Below are 21,188 nucleotides of genomic sequence, written 5' to 3'. Positions count from 1 at the left end.
TTCACTTTGATCACAGGTTTCCCCCTCAGCATGCTCTTTGGTCCTTGTAGCTGCTGATCAACTCTCCAGTTTCTGCTTTGTGCTACAGAGTGTTGGAAAACATCCCATCTTTCAGCAGTCTAATGAACTGTTCTGTCAGCAGGTCAGTATATTGATAAGTGACCTTTCTATGGATCTGATTGAAACTGTTCTGGGAGAGAATCTCCTCTGAAAGCTGACCCCCTGCACACGCTGCTTGGCCGTAGCAGCAGCTGAGGAGAGAGATTTCATGGGTATTAAACTGTGTCATGTTGAACTGCTGTTTGTTGTCAGAGAAATCTGTCTGTGCCTGTGAGCACAGATGATGCCAGGAAAAATGTTGGGAGTCCCAGGAGGCCAGTGAGGGAACTGCTGGGCTTGGGGAAGAGCAAGATTCTTTATGCAGGTTTGGATCTGAAAATACTGCTTTTCCTGCCTGTCCAGATCCCCTCGGGAGACCTCTGCCCCAGCCCCCATTGCAGCATGCTGCTGAGCTTTCTTCCATGATCTGAGATATGACAGAAACATTTTTTCCTATGAAAAAACCCTCCATTGTGAAACTCCTTTGAAGTTTTCATCACTCAAATAAAACCTCCCCAATTAGTTGTACAAGGCTAATTTTTTGTTAAAGAAAATGACTTGAAGAGCCATGGTTGTAATGGCTTTCTGGATGTTAATGAGCCCCATGGTGTGTTTTATTCTGAGTCCACAGACCTCAAGGTAGCAAGAGAAGAATGATGAAACCTCTCCAGATGTTTAGTCAGGAGTGATGCCCAAAGTACCTTGAAGCTTTTACAGGCCCCACTGGCAGCCATTCCTGACAACGCCTCCCCATGGGCTCGTTGTAGCAGACAACTGGAGGCCATGAGGACAAACCCAGGCAAAGCACAGGGAGCTCTGATGCTGAGGACACCCTGGCTGGGTCTGATGAAGCAAAAATGCCAAGTGCTGACCCCCAGCCCCTGGGCAGGGAGATCCTGACCCTCACCTGTGTCTCAGAGCTCATCCATTTGATGTGGGGAGTGCGATGCCAAGGAAAGGACAGAGGTATGACACATGGTGTCCTCTCGTGTGGTGGGTTCAAGGATGTAACGATGCTCCGTGGCCATGAGGACAATGTGTCTCCTCTGAGGCCTCTGTGGCAGGGTCATCAGCCGTAGAGAAGGGGGCAGAGACCTCATTTCTATCAGGCCCTTTTTAGCCTGGCCAGCGCCCTTGGCAATCTGCAGCACGGCCCATCCCACACTGCCCTTAGGCTATACCTGTTTCCCTGCATGCTGCAGGCAAGCATTGTCCTTCCCATCCTCATTCTCACCCTATGATGTCCCTGCCTGTGCTGCTGTTTCTCCTTCACCAGCTGTTTCCCTAATCACAAAGCCACCAGCTCATCCACAGTTTCTCTGAGTGACATTTTACACCACAGCACTGCCCTCAGAATGACATTTCTTTATCCTCACGTCCACTCTGACCTTCAAAGCTGCAGTTTCAGTGGATTTGACACCCTATGTTCTTTCCACATACCACAGACAGGGCTTCCCTTAGCCTCCCCTTCCCCAACCTAAAGAAGCAATGGTTACTCAGCCCCTGCACACAAGACCCCTCATTGTAACTTGGCAGACTTTTACTGCCCACACGAGTGTTCCTCCCCATTTCTCCAGACTGGGCAGCCCCACACTGGGACTGACTGCTCCAGAAGTGGCCCCACCAGTGCTGCATTCAGGTGGCCTGTAAGGGTCCCTTGTCTGCGCAGCCAGACTCCTCTCAGTGCAGCCCAATGTGCTCATGGCCAGATTCCTGTTCAGCACCTCTGACTGCTATGGCATCCCCTGGAATGACCAAATTCTTCTCCCTGTGGCGGTTTCTCCACCCATCATGTCTGAGCCTGCACTGATGTGCAGGGGTTGTGCTGGAACCTTTTCTCCTGATTTCACCCCAGCTGAGAGTGAGCAATGGGCTGCTGCTCTCTGTCTTGGGTATTTAGTTGGCAGGGGGGGAGGAGTTTATGGGCAAGTGGAAGGGAGAAAAATGGAAAGCAAAACACCCCAAACCATGTGTGTTGGGATAAGGACAGTTTATTGGGACAGCAGTGTGTCCTGTGGGAATCTCTCCAGGAGGAACTTGCACCCATTATTCCCCAGCTATTTCATATGACTCCTTCAAACACAGGAGTCTCCCCCTTCTTTGTAGACAACCTTTTGGTACTGGGGCCCATTGATGAGGTCTCCCCTCAGCCTTTTTGTTCTGAAGGCTGAACAAACCCAGCTCCCTCAGCCTTTCCTCAGATGGCAGGCTGCCCAGGCCCCTTGTCATCTTTGTGGCCCTTCTCTGGACCTTCTCTGAACTGGCCGTAACTGCACCCAGTATTCCAGGCATGGCCTGACAAGTGCTGGGTAGAGTGGGATAGAGGGTTGTGTAGGTAATACAGTGCTGGAGTATAAAACATTTTTGGGGGGGTTAAGAAGGTGCTGGGGAGAGAGGGGAGCTCTTTTGGTTGCTAGGGTGGGCATAGGGGGTTTAGTAGGGTGCTGGGGGCAGATATGTTGGGATTTGGAGGCTAAAAGGCAGGGGTTTGGGGGAGTAGTAGCGGGCTGGTTGTATAGAGGTTTCTGGGGGATTAAGGTTTGCTTGGGAGGGTTTATGTGGTGGTGAGGGAATCTATTGGTGCTGGGATGGTATATGGGAGGAGTTTTGGGGGGTGGAATTCTGGGCATTACGCGGTGGGGGGGGTGGGCTGGGGGGAAGCCAGGAGTACTTGGGGGGGTCAGAGTGGGCTGGCTGACCGGTTTAATGGTATGGGAAGGAACCCATAGGTGGCCAGGGGGGGTTGAGGGGAGCATATGGTGGGGCTGGGGAAAGATATGTGGGTATTTCAAAAGATAAAATGTGGGGTTGGAGAGCACAGGGGTGTTGGAGGTCTGCCAGATGTGCTAGGTGGAGTTAAGAGGAGGCTGGAGTGGTTTTAAAGTGCATATCAGGGCTACCATGGATGCTGGAGGAGGTGTGGGGATGTTGTAGGGGTAGTCCTTGGAGGGATATGGGGGGGGGGAAAGGGGGACTTCAGAGGAGGTAATATGGTGCTGGGGAGGTATAAAATGTAGGATGGGAGGGTTAAGGGGGGGTTTGAGGAGGGGGAGGCACCCATGGGTGCTGGAATGGAGTGTAAGGGGGGGTGTTCTTAGGTGGGTGCTGGGGTGTGCTGGGGGAATTTGGGGAATTTGGTGGTGAAAAGGGCCGGTCGGGAGGCAATGGGGGTGCTGAGGGGCCACAAGGGGTGCTGGCAGGGGGCGTGGGGATGTTTTAGGAGGGTGCTAGGGGTGGATATGGGGGAATCTGAGGGGGGGAAAGGGGAAGTTTAGGGCAGTAACATGGTGCTGTACTTTCCAGCTACACCAGCGCCCACCTTCCAACCTGTTAAACGCCCAGCAGGACGTCCCAAGCAAAAGGTGTGAAGGATGACAGATGTTCCTGGCCTGAAACCTCCCCAGGTAGCCCACTGGCACCCCAGTGACTTTGGGCCTCGGGGCTTTCCTAGCCAAGGGTCGGTCCTAAAAGCACCTGACGTCATTTTCAGATTCTACCAGTGTCCACCTTTGAGCATGAAAAACGTAGAGTAATGGCCCACAGCCAGAAGGTGTGAGGGATCTAAGATGTTCCTGGCCAGAAACCTCCACAGCTACCTCACTAAGAGGACCATTGAGCTTGGAGCTCTGGGTATTCTCAGCCACAAGAACGGTCCTAACAATGCCTGAAGTAATTTTCAGGCTCTACCCTCACCTACACCTCTTGCTGTAATTTTGTTAAAGGCACCACGAGTTTGAAGAGCCATCTGAAGGCACATGTGAACCGATAGGAAAATGCAGCTTCACTTCAAACACACCCTGAGAAACTCTGGGATTTGATGAACTGGAACATCAAGATTTCTCCTCCTGATCATATTTTGGCTGGGGTGGAAGTAATTCCCCTATATTTTGTGGTTAGATTAGCCCAACCTGCCCTCACCACAAACACCCTCTTAGAGAGAGAGAGAGCGGCTGTGTGGTGCTCGGCTCTTGGCTCGGGTGAAACCATAACACAACATTCCACCACAACACCTGCACATCAAGGCAGCTCAGGCATGGCAAGTGGAGAAGAATTTGGGCATTCCAGGGGATACTGTAGCAGTCAGAGGTGCTGAACAGCAATGTGGCCGTGAGCACATTGGGCTGCACTGGGAGGAGTGTGGCTACACAGACAATAATACTTACGGTCTATCTGCACTACTGAGGCCACCTCTGGAGCAGTCAGTCCCAGGGAGGGGCTCCCTGGTCTGGTGGAATGGAAAGGAACTCTCATGTGGTCAGAGAAACTCTTTCAAGATGGGGTTAGATGTTCTGTGATAGTAGATGGGTTGTGCGGAGAGGCTGAGAGACCCAGACGTCTTTAGCTTGGGGAAGGTGAGGCTGAGGGAAGCCCTGTTTGTACTGCATGGAAAGAACATAGGAAAGGAAGTCAGAGTGGATGTGAGGATAAAGAAATGTCACTGAGGATAGATAGTGCTGTGGTGTGAAAAGACACTCTGAGGAAGTGTGGATGAGCTGGTGGCTTTGTGTTTGTGGGAAGAGCTGGTTGGGAGGGAGAGACAGCAGTACAGGCAGGGACATCATGGGGTGAGATCAAGATGGAGAAGGTTGTTGGGTGCCTGCAGCCTACAGGGAAACAGACAGAGCTGATGTCCAGTGTGGGATGGGCTGTGGTGCAGATGGCCAAGGGTGTGGACCAGGCTAAAAAGGGCCTGATAGAAATGAGGTATATGCCCCCCTTGTGTATAGCTGATGTCCCTGCCCCAAAGGCCTCAGAAAAGAAACATGTGTACAACCCCTGTCCTTCCCTTGGCCTCACACTCCCCACATCCCAAGGAAGTGCCCTGAGACACAGGTGAGGGTCAGGATCTCCCTGCCCAGGGGCTGGGGGTCAGCGCTTGGCATTGCTGCTTCATCAGACCAAGCCAGGGTCTCCTCAGCATCAGAGCTGCCTGCGCTGTGCCTGTGTTTGTCCTCATGGCCTCCAGTTGTCTGCTCTAACGAGCCCATGGGGAGGCTTTGTCAGGAATGGCTCCTAGTGGGACCTGTTAATGCTTCAAGGTGCTTTGGGCATTACTCCTGACTAAACTTCTGGAGAGGTTTCTTCACTCTCCTCTTGGTATCTGAAGTCTGTGGACTCAGAAGAAAACACACCATGGGGCTTATTAATAAGACAGTAAAACCCTTACAAGCATGGCTCTTCAAGTCATTTCCTTTAAAAAAAATAAGACTTGTGTAACTAATTGGAGAGGTTTTATTTGAGTGATGAAAATTTCAAAGGAGTTTCACAATGGAGGGTTTTTTCATAGGAAAAGATGTTTCTGTCACATCTCAAATCATGGAAGACAGTTCAGCAGCATGCTGCAATGGGGGCTGGGGCAGAGGTCCAGATCTATACAGGTGTGAAAAGCAGTCTCTTGAGATCCAACCCTGTATGGAGACCCTTGCTCTTCCCCTACCCCAGCAGTTCCTTTTCTGGCCTCCTGAGACTCCCAACATTTTCCTCACAGGCACGGATAGATTTCTCTGGCAACAAACAGCAGTTACACATGACACAGTTTAATACCCATGAAATCTCTCTCCTCAGCTGCTGCTACGGCCAAGCAGTGTGTGCAGGGGGTCAGCTTCCAGAGGAGATTCTCTCCCAGAACAGTTTTGATCAGATACATAGAAAGGTCACTTATCAACACACTGACCTTCTGATAGAACAGTTCATTAGACTTCTGAAGGATGGGATGTTTTCCATCTCTCTGAAGCTCAAAACAGGCACCAGAGAGCTGAACGGCATCTGAAGGAGAAAAGAACAAGAGGAGGTGGAAACCTGTGAGCAAACTGAAATGCATACGTCCAGCCCATCTGTGGAAAAGATGTCCTTAGTCATGGCTGTATCATCAGGAGAGGTGGAAAACTCCTGAATGATGAGGGAGATGACAGAGACAGACTGGCGGTAATTCACATAGAAAGGAAGGTGAGTATTTCTTCTGCTGACATGAGTAACAGTCCAGGAAATACCTTTTCTGCAATGGTAGGAAAGCATTGCCATTCCAGACACGTAGTTCAGTGATTCAGCTGAGGAAACTGTGCTTGTAAATTATTTATAAATGTAAGAAAAAAAAAAAAGAACAAATTCTGTCCTTTTGCAGGCAGACATGATGCAAAGAGAGCACAGATCATCATTACACAATGTCTGGGTCCACAAGACCAGGAGATCCTGCACTAGGAACGGGATGAACACGGACCATGTTTTTATAGCTATAGAAAAACTAGAAGGAAAAAAACCACCCAGTCATCAGTTTCCACATGGCATCCTTGAGCTCCTGGTTCCTCATGCTGTAGATGAGAGGGTTCACTGCTGGTGGAAACACTGAGTAAAGGAATGACACTACCAGCTCCAGAACTAGGGAGGAGAAGGAGGAGGGCTTAAGGTTGGCAAAGACAGCAGTAATAAGAAATAGGGAAATTACAGCCAGGTGAGGGATGCAGGTGGAAAAGGCTTTGTGCCGTCCCTGTTCTGAAGGGATCCTCAGCACAGTCCTGAAGATCTGCACATAGGACACCACAATGAACACAAAACACCCAAAAGATAAACAGACATTGAACACAAGAACTCCAATTTCCCTGAGGTAGGCATCTGAGCAGGAGAGCTTGAGGATCTGGGGGATTTCACAGAAGAACTGGTCAAGGGCATTGCCATGGCAGAGGGGCAGTGAAAATGTATTGGCTGTGTGCAGCACAGCAAAGAGAAACCCACCACCCCAGGCAGCTGCTGCCATGTGGACACAAGCTCTGCTGCCCAGGAGGGTCCCGTAGTGCAGGGGGTGGCAGATGGCAACGTAGCGGTCATAGGCCATGACAGTGAGGAGACAGAACTCTGTGACGATCAAAAATAAAAAGGAAAAGAGTTGAGCCACACATCCTGTGTAGGAAATGGCCCTGGTGTCCCACAAGGAATTGGCCATGGATTTGGGAACAGTGGTGGAGATGCAGCCAAGGTCAGTAACAGAGAGGTTGAGGAGGAAGAAGTACATGGGGGTGTGGAGGTGGTGGTCACAGGCTATGGTGATGATGATGAGGCCATTGCCCAGGAGAGCAGCCAGGTAGATGCCCAGGAATAGGCAGAAGTGCAGGAGCTGCAGCTCCCGTGTGTCTGCAAAAGGCAGGAGGAGGAACTGGCTGATGGAGCTGCTGCTGTTGGACATCTGCTGCTGTCAAGTGTGGAGACCTGTCCAAGGAGGAAAAGGCATGGTGAGAAATCAGGGAACTCTTCTTTAAAGAAAACCTCTCAAATTCTTATTGAATACCCTCATTTTGACTCTGTATTCAGGAGGAGTATTGGCAGGTCCCTTTTGGCAGGTCTGCTTTGTGCTGGCTTGAGCGTGCCACTGCTGGGAGGAGGGTCAGCTGTGGCTCTCGAGAGCTCAGTCCTGCCTGGCAGCAGTCAGTAAATAGAAGGATGGTGTGATCTCAGACTAAATCCCCTGTGGATGGGAATGAGCTTTTCAGCACTGACACTCCAGTTTCAGCTGAGGGCAGAGCAGAGCTTTGGAGCTTTGGTTTTTCTCCTCACTGCAACTGAGGAGTGTTTCTCCTGTCAGAACTCCCTGACATTGCTGCTGCAGTGCAAGTGAAACCTTCCCCTGAGTGCAGAGTGGGGAGAGCTGCTCTGTCCATCAGCCCTGGTCTCAGCTACCTTCTGCTGGGTGCTCTGTGATCACACCCTGGTTTTCCCTGTAGAATGAACTGGACCCCACAGAGAGCTGAAGAATCCAGTCTCCCAGGGCAGAGCTCCAAAGCCCTCCTAATGTTTCATCCTACCCAAAGAGTATCTCAGCTCCCTGCTCCCAGCCAGGGACACACAGGGCTCATTGCAGCCGCCCACAGACACAGGCGATGAGCGGCATTGCCAGGGTCTCAGTGCTGAGATGTCTTCTGCATGGGGCTCCTCTCTGGGGCACAAGAGTCCCTAGGAGAGTGATGCGATTTTTGCAGGCAGCCTGCAGCCCAGAGCAACCCTCAGGAAGTCCTCAGTCTTAGAGCTGGGGATCCTGAAGTGAGGGTCAGCTCAGTCCCAGGTCCACCAATGGACATGCCAAGACGCCCAAGTAATGTTGGGACAAAGGCAGCAAGGACAGGAGGGGAAACAGCGAGAAAGGCTCCAGCCAAGGCAGGAAGGACAGGGACAGACAGACAGACAGACAGACAGGCACGCAGGGGTTTCTCCTCACTGGGGGCTGGGCTGCCAAGGAGGGGACTCATCCTCAAACCTGGTACTCTAGGTGCAGCGTTTGTGCTGAGTGGCAGAAAATTGGGGGTCAGTGAGGGAAAGTTTCTGCACTGTGGGGGATGTCAGAGAGGTACCAAATCCTCACTGCCCGGGCATTGCTGGGAGCAGCTCCTTCTCCTTCCTTGCCATGTCTCTGCTGCCTGGAGCTGTCCCTGCAGCTGCTTCTCTCTGCCCATGTCACCTCCTGCTCTGTGCTCACAGACCTCATCCAACCTGCCCTGTGCTCAACTCTGCTCTGCAGACCACTTATGGCAGCAGGGCACTGCCCTGGGCAACCTCTGTGTGTGCAGGGCTCAACAGAGTGTCTGACAAGTTCCTGTGACCAAATGTGTTTGCACTGCTGCCTTCTAAGTTATCAAGAAAAACTCAATTCCCACACCCCACCCAGTCCAGAAGAGCAGAAAATTCAAAGCAAAGTCTCTTTACCTCTCACCCACAGACATACCAGGCAGAGGCTGTGGAGATTTCTCCTCCAGTGAGCTCTCAGCATCCATCAGCTCTCTCAGCCTCACAGGTCTCCCCTCGGTGCCTCCAGGCAGTGTCCCCAGCCCTGTGTGCTTGGCAGAGGAGCTGCTCCTGGCCAGAGCTGTCTCTCTGCAGTGCTGCCGGGTTTCCATGAGCTCCCTCCATTGCAGGAGTGAAGCCCAGCTCAGCACAAGACCAGTATTTCTAGGCTCCCTCCTGGTGCCTCAGGCCTCATGGGGATCACTCTATGATCTCATCTCTGACGTTCCCTCCCTTGTCTGGGGAGAAATCCTTGTGTCCAGCAGAGTCATTTCTCCTAATCAAACCAGAGCTGGGCAGGACAATCACCTTTCCTTGTCTCCCCATGAAGCAGAACTCCCAGGCAGGGACAGGGAGAGTACTCTTGCCCCCTGTGAAAGGAAGGGATTTAGGTGAGCAGTTGGGCATTTTTCGATGTTTCACAAGACCAAAACTAGGAAAAGCTCTGCTCTGCAGTTGGGGGAAGTGGAAACCACAATGTATAAAATATATGTATCAAAAAAGATAGACCCTCTGTTCCGTGGACAAACTGACACCTGGAGAGCTCACATAAGAGTCCCATACAGACAGTGGCACCCTCAACATGCAGGAAATAGACTTCCCAAAAAGGACATTTATAATCTCTAGTAGAACAGGGAGAGGCAGTCCTTGGGTCTCCAATGAGAATGTTTAGCTCAGTGAGGAGTGCCCTAAGTTCTCACTGCCTTGTTCTCCTTGCAGAGGTCTTCTTGCAAAGAGACAGAAAATGTCCAAGGGCAGCTTCATTCCCCACTTCCTCCTCCTGGCCTTTGCAGACATACGGGAGCTGCTGTTGCCCAGTTCTTCTCTGAAATCCCCCAGATCCTCAGCCTCACATGCTCTGATGCCTACTGCAGGGAGATTTGACTTCTTGTATTTAGTACCTGTTGTGTTTTGGGGTGTTTTGTGTGCTACCTGGGGAGATTAAGGCCAGGAACATCTTTTGGCCCTCCCACCTTTTGTTGGGAGCTTTTGCTGGACATTTAGTAGTTTCCCAGATGGACACTCGTCGTGCCTAATAATGATATCAGGGAGTCTTAGGACAGTTCCCTGAACAAGGAACACATTGAGCCCCATGGTTACTGGTGCTTCTCGTCAAGTTCCTGAGGAGGTTTCATGCCAAGAGCATCTTTCAGCCCACACTCATTTTCTGTTGTGCTGCTGGAGGACGTATAGCATATTTGAAGGCAGATGCTGGTAGAACCTGAAAATGAAGTCAGGCACTGGTAGGACTGATCCATTGGCAAGGAAATCCCTGAGCTCCAAAATTAGTTTTCCGGTTTGTAGTCTACATGGGGAGGTTTCAGGCCAGTATTTTCTGTCATCCCTCGCTGTATTTGTTTTGGAGCTATTAGTGCTTTTTAGCAGTTTTTAAGGTGGAGGACTGTAGGGCCCTTCATAGATGTCCGGCACCTTTAGGGTTGTTCCATTCACTAGGAATGTGCTGATCCTTAAGGTTAGTCATGCTGCTAGTGGGTTACCTAGGGAGGTGTCAGGCCAGGAACCTCTCTAGGCCCTTGTCCCTTTTGTTTGGGAATTATTGCTGGACATTTAGCAGTTTAGAAGGTAGACACTAGTAGAGCTGGAGTTAGATGTCACTCAATTTTAGGATGATTCCCACAGCTAGGAATGACCAGAGACCCAAGGTAACCTGGTCTGCTAGTAGGCTACCCTGGGAGGTTTCAGCCCAGTAACATCTTTCAGCCCTTTATAGTTTGTTTGGAACTATTGCTGGACATTTATCATTTTCAAAGCTGGATGCTGGTATAACGTGAAAATGATACCAGGCACTGTTAGGACCATTCCTATGGCAAGGAGTGTCCTGATTCCAAGGTTACTAGGGCTGCTAGAGGGCTACCTGGGGATGTTTCTGACCAGAGTCATCTTTCAGCTCTTGCACATTTCTTAAGGGAGTTATTGCAGGACTTTTAGCAGTTTTGAAGATGGATGCTTACACCACTTACACCCACTTACACCCCAGGAAAAGCACCAGGTGTCCAGCACCAGGTTTGTCCTTAGGAGCTGGGTGGCCAAGGAGATGTCAAGGATGCCAGGCAGCTGTGCCCTGTGCATGGCCACCATGGGCAGGGAGAGGGCCTGAGGCCTGCTGGGCACAGGGATGCCTGGGGACCAGCACCCCAAAGGCCTTCCTCCAAAGGGTGCTGGGCTAAGGGGTGGCACCTGGGGCTGCAGTGAGCAGTGCCTTGGTCAGTGAGGCTTGGATGGATGTGGGGTGGAGCATTGGTGGGCAGTGCTAAAGTGGGAGGGGCTTCTCTGGGTGGAGCTGCGGAGGGTGGAGCTTCACATCCGACATCATTGCTACCTCACAGTGCTGTCACCTGGCAACACAGTAGTCACCGTGTCCCCAGGCAGTATAAAAGGCAGCAGCCTGCCCTGTCCCACAGACAGAGCTGCCACAGGGACAGCTAGAAGACCTCCTCAGAGGGAGCCCTTAAGGAGCAGCTGACATTCCCTGGCAGAGGTTGAGGGAGGCAGAACAAAAGCAGGAAGAGTCTAATGGATCTACTTTGCTGCTGGCAAAGCCACCTTTAGAGCCCATCTGCTGGATGGAAAAGCTGCTCCAGGAGATTACAGCCACCACCCATCCCTGCAGGTGCCAGAGGCGCTCAGGCCTTTTCCTCTGGAGAGCCATGGCCAGGGCAAGGGAATTCCTCTGGAGAAGCCCTGCAGAGCTCAGCATCCTCCCCTGCCATGGAGCCAGGGGCAGCAGTGCAACTGTAAGCAATGGGATGGAGAGAAGTGGCAAGAGTCCCACTGCTCTGCAGCACCCGCTGGTGTCCCCAGCAGGCGCAAGGGAAGGACACTGGCCCCCAGGGTCCATCAGGCCGGGGGCACCTGACCACTCGGGGCAGCCCCTGGGATGGCTCCAGGCTGAGGGAGAACAGGGCTGGCGCATCTCCTGGGAGGCGTGAGCAGCCGGTGGGAGGAGGGAGCCGGTCTTGCTCCCATGCTCAGGGAACAGCCGATCGCCAGCTCTGCTGCTGGGGTCAGGAAGGGATTTTCCCCCGGGGCAGATTGGCACTGGTCCCCAGGGGTTTTTTGCCTTCCTCTGCAGCACTGAGCAGGACCCCTTGTCAGGGCTCCTCCGGCCCCTCTGGGCTGGATCACTGCCTGTGCAACATGAAGGTGGCACCTCGTGCCCTGCAGCTGGGGGGAGGAAGGCTTTTTTCCCCCACAGTGGGCTGGTCAGTGTTCCTGGATGTTTTTTTCGCCTCCTTCACGGCTTTAGGCACAGCCCCTTGCCAGGGGTCCTTTGGGCCATTGTTGCTCAGGGCCTGCTGGTCATGCTCCACGAAGGTGGCCCTCGTGACCCACATTTGGGGGAGGAAGCTCTCTGGACTGCCAGATCCAGCTCCAAGGGAGGCTGTCTTCTTGTCCTCTGTAGCACTGAGCACAGCCCTCAGTCAGGGCTCCTTTGGGCCCTGTTGGCTTGGTTCTTGCCTGCTGCTCTGGCACCTCCAAGGTGCCACTCAGGCCCTGCCTCTCTCAGGCTCTCTTGCCCATGGCAGGTTCATAGCGGGACCGAGCTCTGCTCTTCCCTTGGCTCCATTTCCCCAGGAGTTCTTGCTTGTGTGAAACAGCCTGGAAGTGCTTGGAAGGGCTCTGGACTTGCTGCACCATCAGGAAGGAGCTGCTGCTTTTCCACTCTGCCCATGGGCAATACAGGCCCAGGGCAGCACTTTCAAAGGAGCATTTTTCATGTGTCCCTGGACAAGAAGCACAGGTTTGGGGATGCCAGAAGGAAGCTTCTGTCATCACTGGGTGCCATACTTTGGCAAATAGCCCATAGTACCACCCACCACCTCTTTTGTGTGTGGTCTGTCCAGATCTTCATCTTTCATGTTCTTGCTCTTGAAGAAACTGGGATGTCTCAGCCTCTGTCCTGGCTGCTGCTCTCTGCAGCGCTGGGACTTGCCTTTGCCAGGCTGCAAGGGGTGTTTTTACACAACTGAAGAGTGCATCAGCCTGCTGCTGTCTTCATGACGATGAGCACTGGCTCTCAAAAGATCCAAAACAATTAAAGCAAATCCAGTTTCCATGTGTGTCCTTTGTGTCCTGTGCCCTTGGAAGTGGTTTTGCAGCTGAAACCCCCCTGGCACTCCAGGCTGATAAGATTGTTAGTCATGGTGAGTGCATGGGATGGGATGGGATGGGATGGGATGGGATGGGATGGGATGGGATGGGATGGGATGGGATGGGATGGGGTGGGGTGGGATGTAAGGGGTGAATATGCTGTATTCTGCCTGACGAGCTCTGACCTGGGTCTGAGGGTTCCATGCAGGAGAGCAGCTCTCTGCAGTGCAGATCCCAGGCCCAGCCAGGATACAGCAGCAGAAACAGGCACAGCTGCACCAGGGCTCAGGCAGGGACAGAAGCCCCCAGACTGAGCTAAGCCATGTTCCTGGAGCCCTTGGCAGGAGATGCAGGTCCCAAGGGAGGCCGGTTCCAGACAGTGAGACCTACAAGACCCCCCAGGATCCTGATAGAAGTAGATTTTGAAAGGTTTCTAAGCCATAGAAAGAAAAATGTGGTCACTCAGTGACTGTAAATAATACTTCTGTGTACATCAGTGCCCCTATTCGATTCCTTGACGTGTGGACTACAGGTTTCTTGAATGGCTGTTCCATGCTCTTTGCACCAAGGAAAAGAAGTCATTCCCAAGGGAAGCAACGGTGCCTGCAGGTCCCTGTGACACCATCAACATCTAACTGAAGCTGGCAGCTTGGCTTCCTCTCTGCTTGCAGTGGAGCAGATGTTCACACAGACTCAAACCGAGCTGGTGAGGTCGAAGAACACAGGCAGCCACAGTGGTGAGCACATTGCCTGTCCCTCAGAAATCAGTACCAGTGATCCTCCCAGAGAGGAAAGGAGTGGCTTAAACCTGGAATTTCAGGCAAAAGGGAATGCACAATGCCTACCACTGATGTATTGAACATCTCTGAAGTTTACACCATCCTTAGAGAGATGGGGCTGAAGGGCAGTCAGGAAAATGCATCCTTCAGGTCCAAGTCAGTAAACCAAACCAAATTAGGTGCTAATTTAGTTAGCAGTGGATATGGATCTGCTACTACTGGATATAAATCTTCAGTTATTTTATTTATATCTCTGAGATCCTGTACATTTCACATTGACACTTGTTAAGGTACCGCTCCTGTCTCCCCAAAAGGGAGGTGATGTATCTATGGCACCTCATGCGCTTGGCTCGAGTACACAAACAGCATTCATGGCAGATCGGGCAGGCACTAATTCCTGCTCCACACCCAGGCCACCTGATATTATTTGACCCTGTACTTCCTCCCATCTGCTACTGATTTTTCACACTCTAAATTTCCACAAATTCCTAGTTTAAGCTGACCCGGATTAAAAACGTTATCCCAGTCAGACCAGGTCTCCCTGCATTCACCACACCAACAATTGTTCCCAAATTCTACAACCACCTCCTGCTTCCATGTGAAACATTCAAATACAAAGAGTGGTTTACATGAAAAATCTTCAGGCCCGTGTATAGAACACCAGGGAGCAACAGTTGGCTCCAAACTTGCCATGTGTTTAACTCAGTCACTCGCCACTCACACCAGAGTAAACTCATTTCACTCACACAAACAGTTCACCAAATCTAAATACTCAGCTCCTTATGGCAGGATCCAAAGGCAATACCAATCAATCAATGCCCAGAGCAGCGACTCCCTGTGGGGAATCAAACCCTGGTCTCCCTCGTGACAGGCAGGAGTTCTCCACTGAGCCACAGGGTACGCTGGTACAGAAGGGCGCAGCAAGTCTCCAGGCTCACTTTGTGCTCACTGAAACGTTCTCCATTCAAAGGGTGCCCCTCGTAACCAAACAATGGACGGTGCCATGGGGTGTTTTTAGAGCAGATGACAAAACTGGACACAACACACTCCAGCCACTATAGCAAGGAGGACCCAGACCGGTCTCAGATTCCCATATGCAACGTTGCTACCAACGTTGCTACAGAAAGCCCTCACAAGCATGTCTCTCCAACTCATTTTCATTAAAAAAATATCAGCCTTTTACAACTATTTGGATGTTAGTGATGTCCTTAGTGATGAAGATTTCAAAGGAATTTTCCTGAAGGACCTTTTTTCCAGTCACAGGTATTTTCTGTCATGGCTCAGTTGATAGAAAAAGTGACAGCAGCATTCTGTGATGGACATGGGTCTGCTAAGGAGACCTGGACAGGCAGGAAAAGCAGTCTCTGGAGATCCAACCCTGCATGGAGAACCTTGCTCTTCCACAAGACCAGCAGTTCCCTCACTGGCCTCCTTGGACTCCTAACTCTTTTCCTCACATCATCTGTGCTCACAGGCACAGACAGATTTCTCTGACAACAAACAGCAGTTCAACATGATCCAGTTTAATACCCATGAAATCTCTCTCCTCAGCTGCCTGCTACGGCCAAGCAGCGTGTGAAGGGGGTCAGCTTTCAGAGCAGATTCTCTCCCAGAACATTGCTTTTAATCACATACACAGAAAGGTTATCAATACACTGCACTTCTGACAGAACAGTTCATGAGACTTCTGAGGGATGGGACATTTTCTAACCCTCTGAAGCTGAAAGCTGAAACCAGAGAGTTGAAAGGCATCTGAATGACCAAGAGCAAGCAGAAATGGAAACCAATGAGCAAAGTGAAGTGCAAACATCCATCTAGTTTGCTGAAAATATGTCCTTAGGCATGGCCACTGATCAGGAGAGCTGGAAACACCTGAATGACGAGGGAGATGAAAGAGACAGACTAATGCTAATGCAGGTACAGGGGAAGGGGAGTATTTCTCCTGTCATTGGTACAACTCAATTATAAAAAATTACAGTCCAATTATAAAAAAGATGTGGTTTCTTATAATTTGAAAGGGGGAAAAAAATAAAATTGTGGGTGATTGCAGACAGATGTGATGCACAAAGAGCACAGCTGGTCATTAGGGAGTGTCTGGGTCACACAAGACCAGGAGATACTGCATTAGGACAGAGATGAATGTGCACCTTGTTATAGCTTAGAGACACTAGAAATAAGAAAAAACAAACCAATTACTAAACCCCCTATAAATACATAATGGTACTAACGTGACATGCATGGCCAGTGATACACAGAAGGAGATGAACAGTTTATTGCTGCTTAAAAACATACAGTGCTTAGTTTCCACATGGCATCCTTGAGCTCCTGGTTCCTCATGCTGTAGATGAGGGGGTTCACTGCTGGTGGAAACACTGAGTAAAGAAATGTCACTATGAGGTCCAAAAAAGAGAAGGAGAGGTAGGGGGGCTTCAGGTGGGCAAATATGATTGTGCTGATAAACAGGGAGACCACAGCCAGGTGAGGGAGGCAGGTGGAAAAGGCTTTGTGCTGTCCCTGCTCTGAGGGGATCCTCAGCACAGCCCTGAAGATCTGCACATAGGACACCACAATGAACACAAAACACCCAAAACCTAAACAAGCACCAACCACAATGAGTCCAATTTCTCTGACATATGTGTCTGAGCAGGAGAGCTTGAGGATCTGGGGGATTTCACAGAAGAACTGGTCAAGGGCATTGCCATGGCAGAGAGGGAGTGAAAATGTACTGGCTGTGTGCAGCAGAGAATTGAGAAACCCACTGCCCCAGGCAGCTGCTGCCATGTGGACACAAGCTCTGCTGCCCAGGAGGGTCCCGTAGTGCAGGGGGTGGCAGATGGCAACGTAGCGGTCATAGGCCATGACAGTGAGAAGAAAGTACTCTGTGAAGATCAAAAATGTAAAGAAAAATATTTGAGCCAGACATCCTCTGTAGGAAATGGCCCTGGTGTCCCACAAGGAATTGGCCATGGATTTGGGAACAGTGGTGGAGATGCAGCCAAAGTCCAGGACAGAGAGGTTGAGGAGGAAGAAGTACATGGGGGTGTGGAGGTGGTGGTCACAGGCTATGGTGATGATGATGAGGCCATTGCCCAGGAGAGCAGCCAGGTAGATGCCCAGGAAGAGGCAGAAGTGCAGGAGCTGCAGCTCCCGTGTGTCTGCAAAGGGCAGGAGGAGGAACTGGCTGATGGAGCTGCTGCTGTTGAACATCTGCTGCTGTCAAGTGTGGAGACCTGTCCAAGGAGGGAAAGGCAGTGAGAAGTTAAGGAATGATTCTTTGAGGAAAACACCTTCTACTTCTCATGGAATGCCCTCATCATATCAGCACTGCGGGGCTGTCAGGGAGGTACCAAATCCCCACTGCCAGGGCATTGTTGGGAGCAGCTCCTTCTCCCAACCTGACAATGTCTCTGCTGCCTGGAGCTGTCCCTGCAGCTGCTTCTCTCTGCCCATGTCACCTCCCGCTCTGTGCTCACAGACCTCATCCAACCTGCCCTGTGCTCAGCTCTGCTCTGCAGATCCGTCCTGGCATCAGGGCTCTGCCCTGGGAACCTCTGTGTGTGCAGGGCTCAGCCCAGTCTCCAACATCTTCATGAGAATCATGTTTTCTCTGCATATTCTGAAGGGGAGAAATAAGTTCTCATCTCCCACACTCAGCACAGCCACAGGAGAGGAAAAGTCAAAGCAAAGACTCTGCCTTTGGAGAAATATTCTCTTTGGCATTTCTCAAGAATCAGCTCTGGCTTGGAGCAAAGCTGACCCAGGCAGCACTTTCTTACAGCAGAAGCACCTTACGTTGCCCTTCCCTGGGTCACTTCTTTAACCCAGAGGTGCTGTCTATATCCCTGTGGAAAGCCCAGCAGGCAGGCTGAGTGCTGACCCTGGCATCAGCAGAGTCCCTGCCCCAGCACACAGACCCCAAGAGCACAGGGACCCTGCTCACAAGGACAGCCCTGGGCACCTCTCAACCATGCCCAGGAGAAGACAGCTGTCCTGCCCTGTCCCTCTGATGGGGTACAAGGGCATCCCTTCCAGGCAGCACTTTCTGGTCCTAGAGAGAACCTGTCCTCCTGACAGAGCCCACACACTGTTCCATGTCCCAGCTTTAGGAGATCCCTCCAGGAACAGAACCTGCATTACCCACAGACATACCAGGCAGAGGCTGTGGAGATTTCTCCTCCAGTGAGCTCTCAGCATCCATCAGCTCTCTCAGCCTCACAGGTCTCCCCTCGGTGCCTCCAGGCAGTGTCCCCAGCCCTGTGTGCTTGGCAGAGGAGCTGCTCCTGGCCAGAGCTGTCTCTCTGCAGTGCTGCCGGGTTGCCATGAGCTCCCCCCATCCCAGGAGCCTGGCTCAGCTCATCAAGAGAAGACCAGTTCTTGTAGGCTCCCTCCTGGTGCCTCAGACCTCATGGGGATCGTTCTATGGTCTCATCTCTGACAATCTCAGGATGTCCCTGCCTAGGGGCTGGGGGTCAGCACTTGGTATTTCTGCTTCATCAGACCAAGCCAGGGTGTCCTCAGCATCAGAGCTGCCTGTGCTTTGCCTGGGTTTGTCCTCATGGCCTCCAGTTGTCTGGTCTAAGGAGCCCATGGGGAGGCTTTGTCAGGAATGGCTCCCAGTGGGGCCTGTTAGTGCTTCAAGGTACTTTGGGCATTACTCCTGACTTGAACTTCTTGAGAAGTTTCTTCACTCTCATCTTGGTATCTGAGGTCTGTGGACTCACCAGAGACACAATGGGGCTCATTAACATCCAGAAAGGCCTTAGAAGCATGTCTCTTCATGTAATTTTCTTTCATAAATTAAGACTTGTATAAGTAATTGGAGAGGTTTTAATTGGGTGATGAAACAATCACTTTAATTTCACAATGGAGGATTTTTTCATAGAAAAAAAAGTGTCATTTTTCAGTCCATGGAAGATGTCTTAGCAGCATTCTACAAGGGATGTTTGTCCAGAGATCTCGTAGAGAGGTTCTGGACAGGCAGGAAAAGCAGTCCCTTGAGATCCAACCCTGCATGGAGAACCTTGCTCTTCCCCAAGCCCAGCAGTTCCCTCACTGGCCTCCTGGGACTCCCAACACTTTGCCTGGCATCATCTGTGCTCACAGGCACAGACAGATTTCTCTGACAACAAACAGCAGTTCAACATGACACAGTTTAATACCCATGAAATCTCTCTCCTCAACTGCTGCTACGGCCAAGCAGCGTGTGCAGGGGGTCAGCTTTCAGAGGAGATTCTCTCCCAGAACAGTTTCAATCAGATCCATAGAAAGGTCAGTTATTGTTGCAGTCTGGCGTAGCTGGGTGCTGGCAGAGGATGGGGGCTGCAGAGGTGGCTCCTGCAAGAAGCAGCTGGAAGTTCTCTGCAGGCCCTGCAGAGCAAACATTGGTTGATTCAGGGGCAGAGTCACTGCTGACCAAGGCCCAGCCCATCAGTGATTGTCACAGCGCCTCTGGGAATCACATTGAGGAAAACATAAACACAAGCAGCTGCCTTTTTCCACCAGAGAAGGGAGTGAGAAGATGGAATGAGCTGTGCAGACACCAAGGGTGGAAAGAGGAGGGAGGATGCCCAATGTGCCAGAGTGAAAGGTGCCCCTGCAGCCTGGGGAGAAACCCATGGTGGAGCGGGTGTCCCACCACAGCCCAGGGAAAAGCCCAGACCCCACCTGCAGCCCCTGGAGAGACCCCACGCTGGATGGAGCAGGGGGAGACAGGCAGTAGATGCTGTGACCCACGTTGGAGCCAGCCCCTGCCAGCACTGGCAGCCCATGGAGAGAGATAGAGACACAGAGATGAGCGAGGGAGAGACTTGTGCCAGAGCAGTTTTGCTGGGGGGAGGCTGGTGACCCCGTGGAGGACTGGGACTGAGAGACACTGTGACTGGTGACTGCACCCATAGCAGTGACCCACGCTGGGGCAGCTGGGGAAGAGCTGAAGCCCTGTGGGAAAGGACTCACGTTGGAGAAGGTCGTGGAGGACTGTCTGCCCTGGGTGGGACCCCACGGTGCAGCAGGGGAAGGGGGTGAGGAAGGAATGACCCCCCTGGCCAAGAAGGAAACCAACTTGCAAGGGACTGACCGAAGCCCCATCTCCCAGTCCCTGCCCCTCCCGTGCCACCATGGAGGGGAAGAAGGGAGCAAAATCCTGACTAAACTGAAGTCTGCAAGAAGGGAGGGGTGGGGGGAAGGTGCTTTAAGATCTGGTCCCGTTGTTTTAAGATCTGGTCACGCTTCTCATTACCCAACTCTGGTGTCACTGGGTGTGCAGTGCAGTGTAATAAACTGGAGAGTTTTCTGTCCTTCCCTCTGTTGAGTCTGTTTTGCCCAGGTCGTTCATTACAGGATGATCTCTCCCTGTCCTTATCTTGACTCCTAAGCCTCTTGATATCTATTTTCTCCCCTGTCCAAATAAAAAGGGGAGGGATAGACCGACTTTGGTGGGTGTCTGGCCTCCAGCCAGGGCTAAACCACCACACCCACACAAGCCATATGCCTCTCTCAGCATCAAAGCTAATCCAGCACCAATGAAACCACAACGTCATACACAAGTAAGGGGCACACTCCTGGCCTGTCCACCACTCAGGCAAAGGTGATCTCACAGCATCTACCACTGACATGTCCCCATTCCTGGCTTGTCAGGTATTTTGGCACCACTGACATCACAAGGACATTCCTAAGATATCTGTCAGTTCCTGGCCAATCATACGTCCAGCTACCAGTAGCCTCAGAAGGACCTATCCTGTCCATAAGCCTGGTCCTAGACTCAGGCTAGAGACATTTCCTCAGAACCCACACAGCCTATTGGTCTTCTCCCAGCCTATCAGCTATTCAGGGAGTAATGATACTCTCTACACAAGTTTGGGGCTTTGTCTGGCCTATCAGCTCCATGGGAACCTCTGACATCACAACACAGACCATCTGCCTTCTCTTGTCCTGTCAACTGTTCTGGAATCAGTGACCTCACAACAACCTCCACTGTCCACAGCCTGCTCCAGGTCTGTCAGTATGACCTCACAAGCACGTGTTCCCCTACTGTCCAAGGACACATTGTTGAGATACTCAGTTCCCAGTGACCTCACAAGCATCTACCAAATCCATGAGGCTGCTCTCCACATGCTCGAAGTACTCCATCCTCAGACCTCTCAGGGCTCCTTCTGCAGCCTGTTTAAGTGGGGGACCCAGATGGCTTTTTGTTTCTTTTCACCTTCATTAAATTTGTCGGTAGATAGGGCCTGGCAGTCAGAAGATTTCGGGCTGTACGGAAAGGTAGGACCCCCCCCTCTCTCCTTAGGTAACCAACAGTAGGTAGCCGGTGAGGTAAGCGGACGGAAGTGACATCAGACCCCTGGGGTATAAAGCCCCGCACCCCGCCGTCCACCACATTGGTGTCTCTGAGCTGATGGACCGTGCTGCCAGAGTGTGGCGCCGGTGCCG

The 21,188-nt window shown here is 51.6% G+C and overlaps 1 protein-coding gene across 1 annotated transcript; it reads right to left on the bottom strand.

The window, feature by feature from the left end:
* Positions 1-16,037: 16,037 nt before the first annotated feature.
* LOC311203126 (olfactory receptor 14A16-like) lies at positions 16,038-16,964 on the bottom strand (the record flags this gene model as incomplete). The annotated part of the gene is made up of 1 exon (XM_084277760.1): positions 16,038-16,964. The coding sequence occupies one exon, from the start codon at positions 16,962-16,964 to the stop codon at positions 16,038-16,040; it is 927 nt and encodes a 308-aa protein (XP_084133886.1).
* Positions 16,965-21,188: the final 4,224 nt, after the last annotated feature.

The sequence above is a fragment of the Gallinula chloropus genome (genome assembly GCF_964237585.1).
Source record: "Gallinula chloropus genome assembly, chromosome: 35".
Taxonomy (NCBI): Eukaryota; Metazoa; Chordata; class Aves; order Gruiformes; family Rallidae; genus Gallinula; species Gallinula chloropus.
Note: the sequence above shows the minus strand (reverse complement) of the source record. Positions and strands in the feature narration are given on the sequence as shown.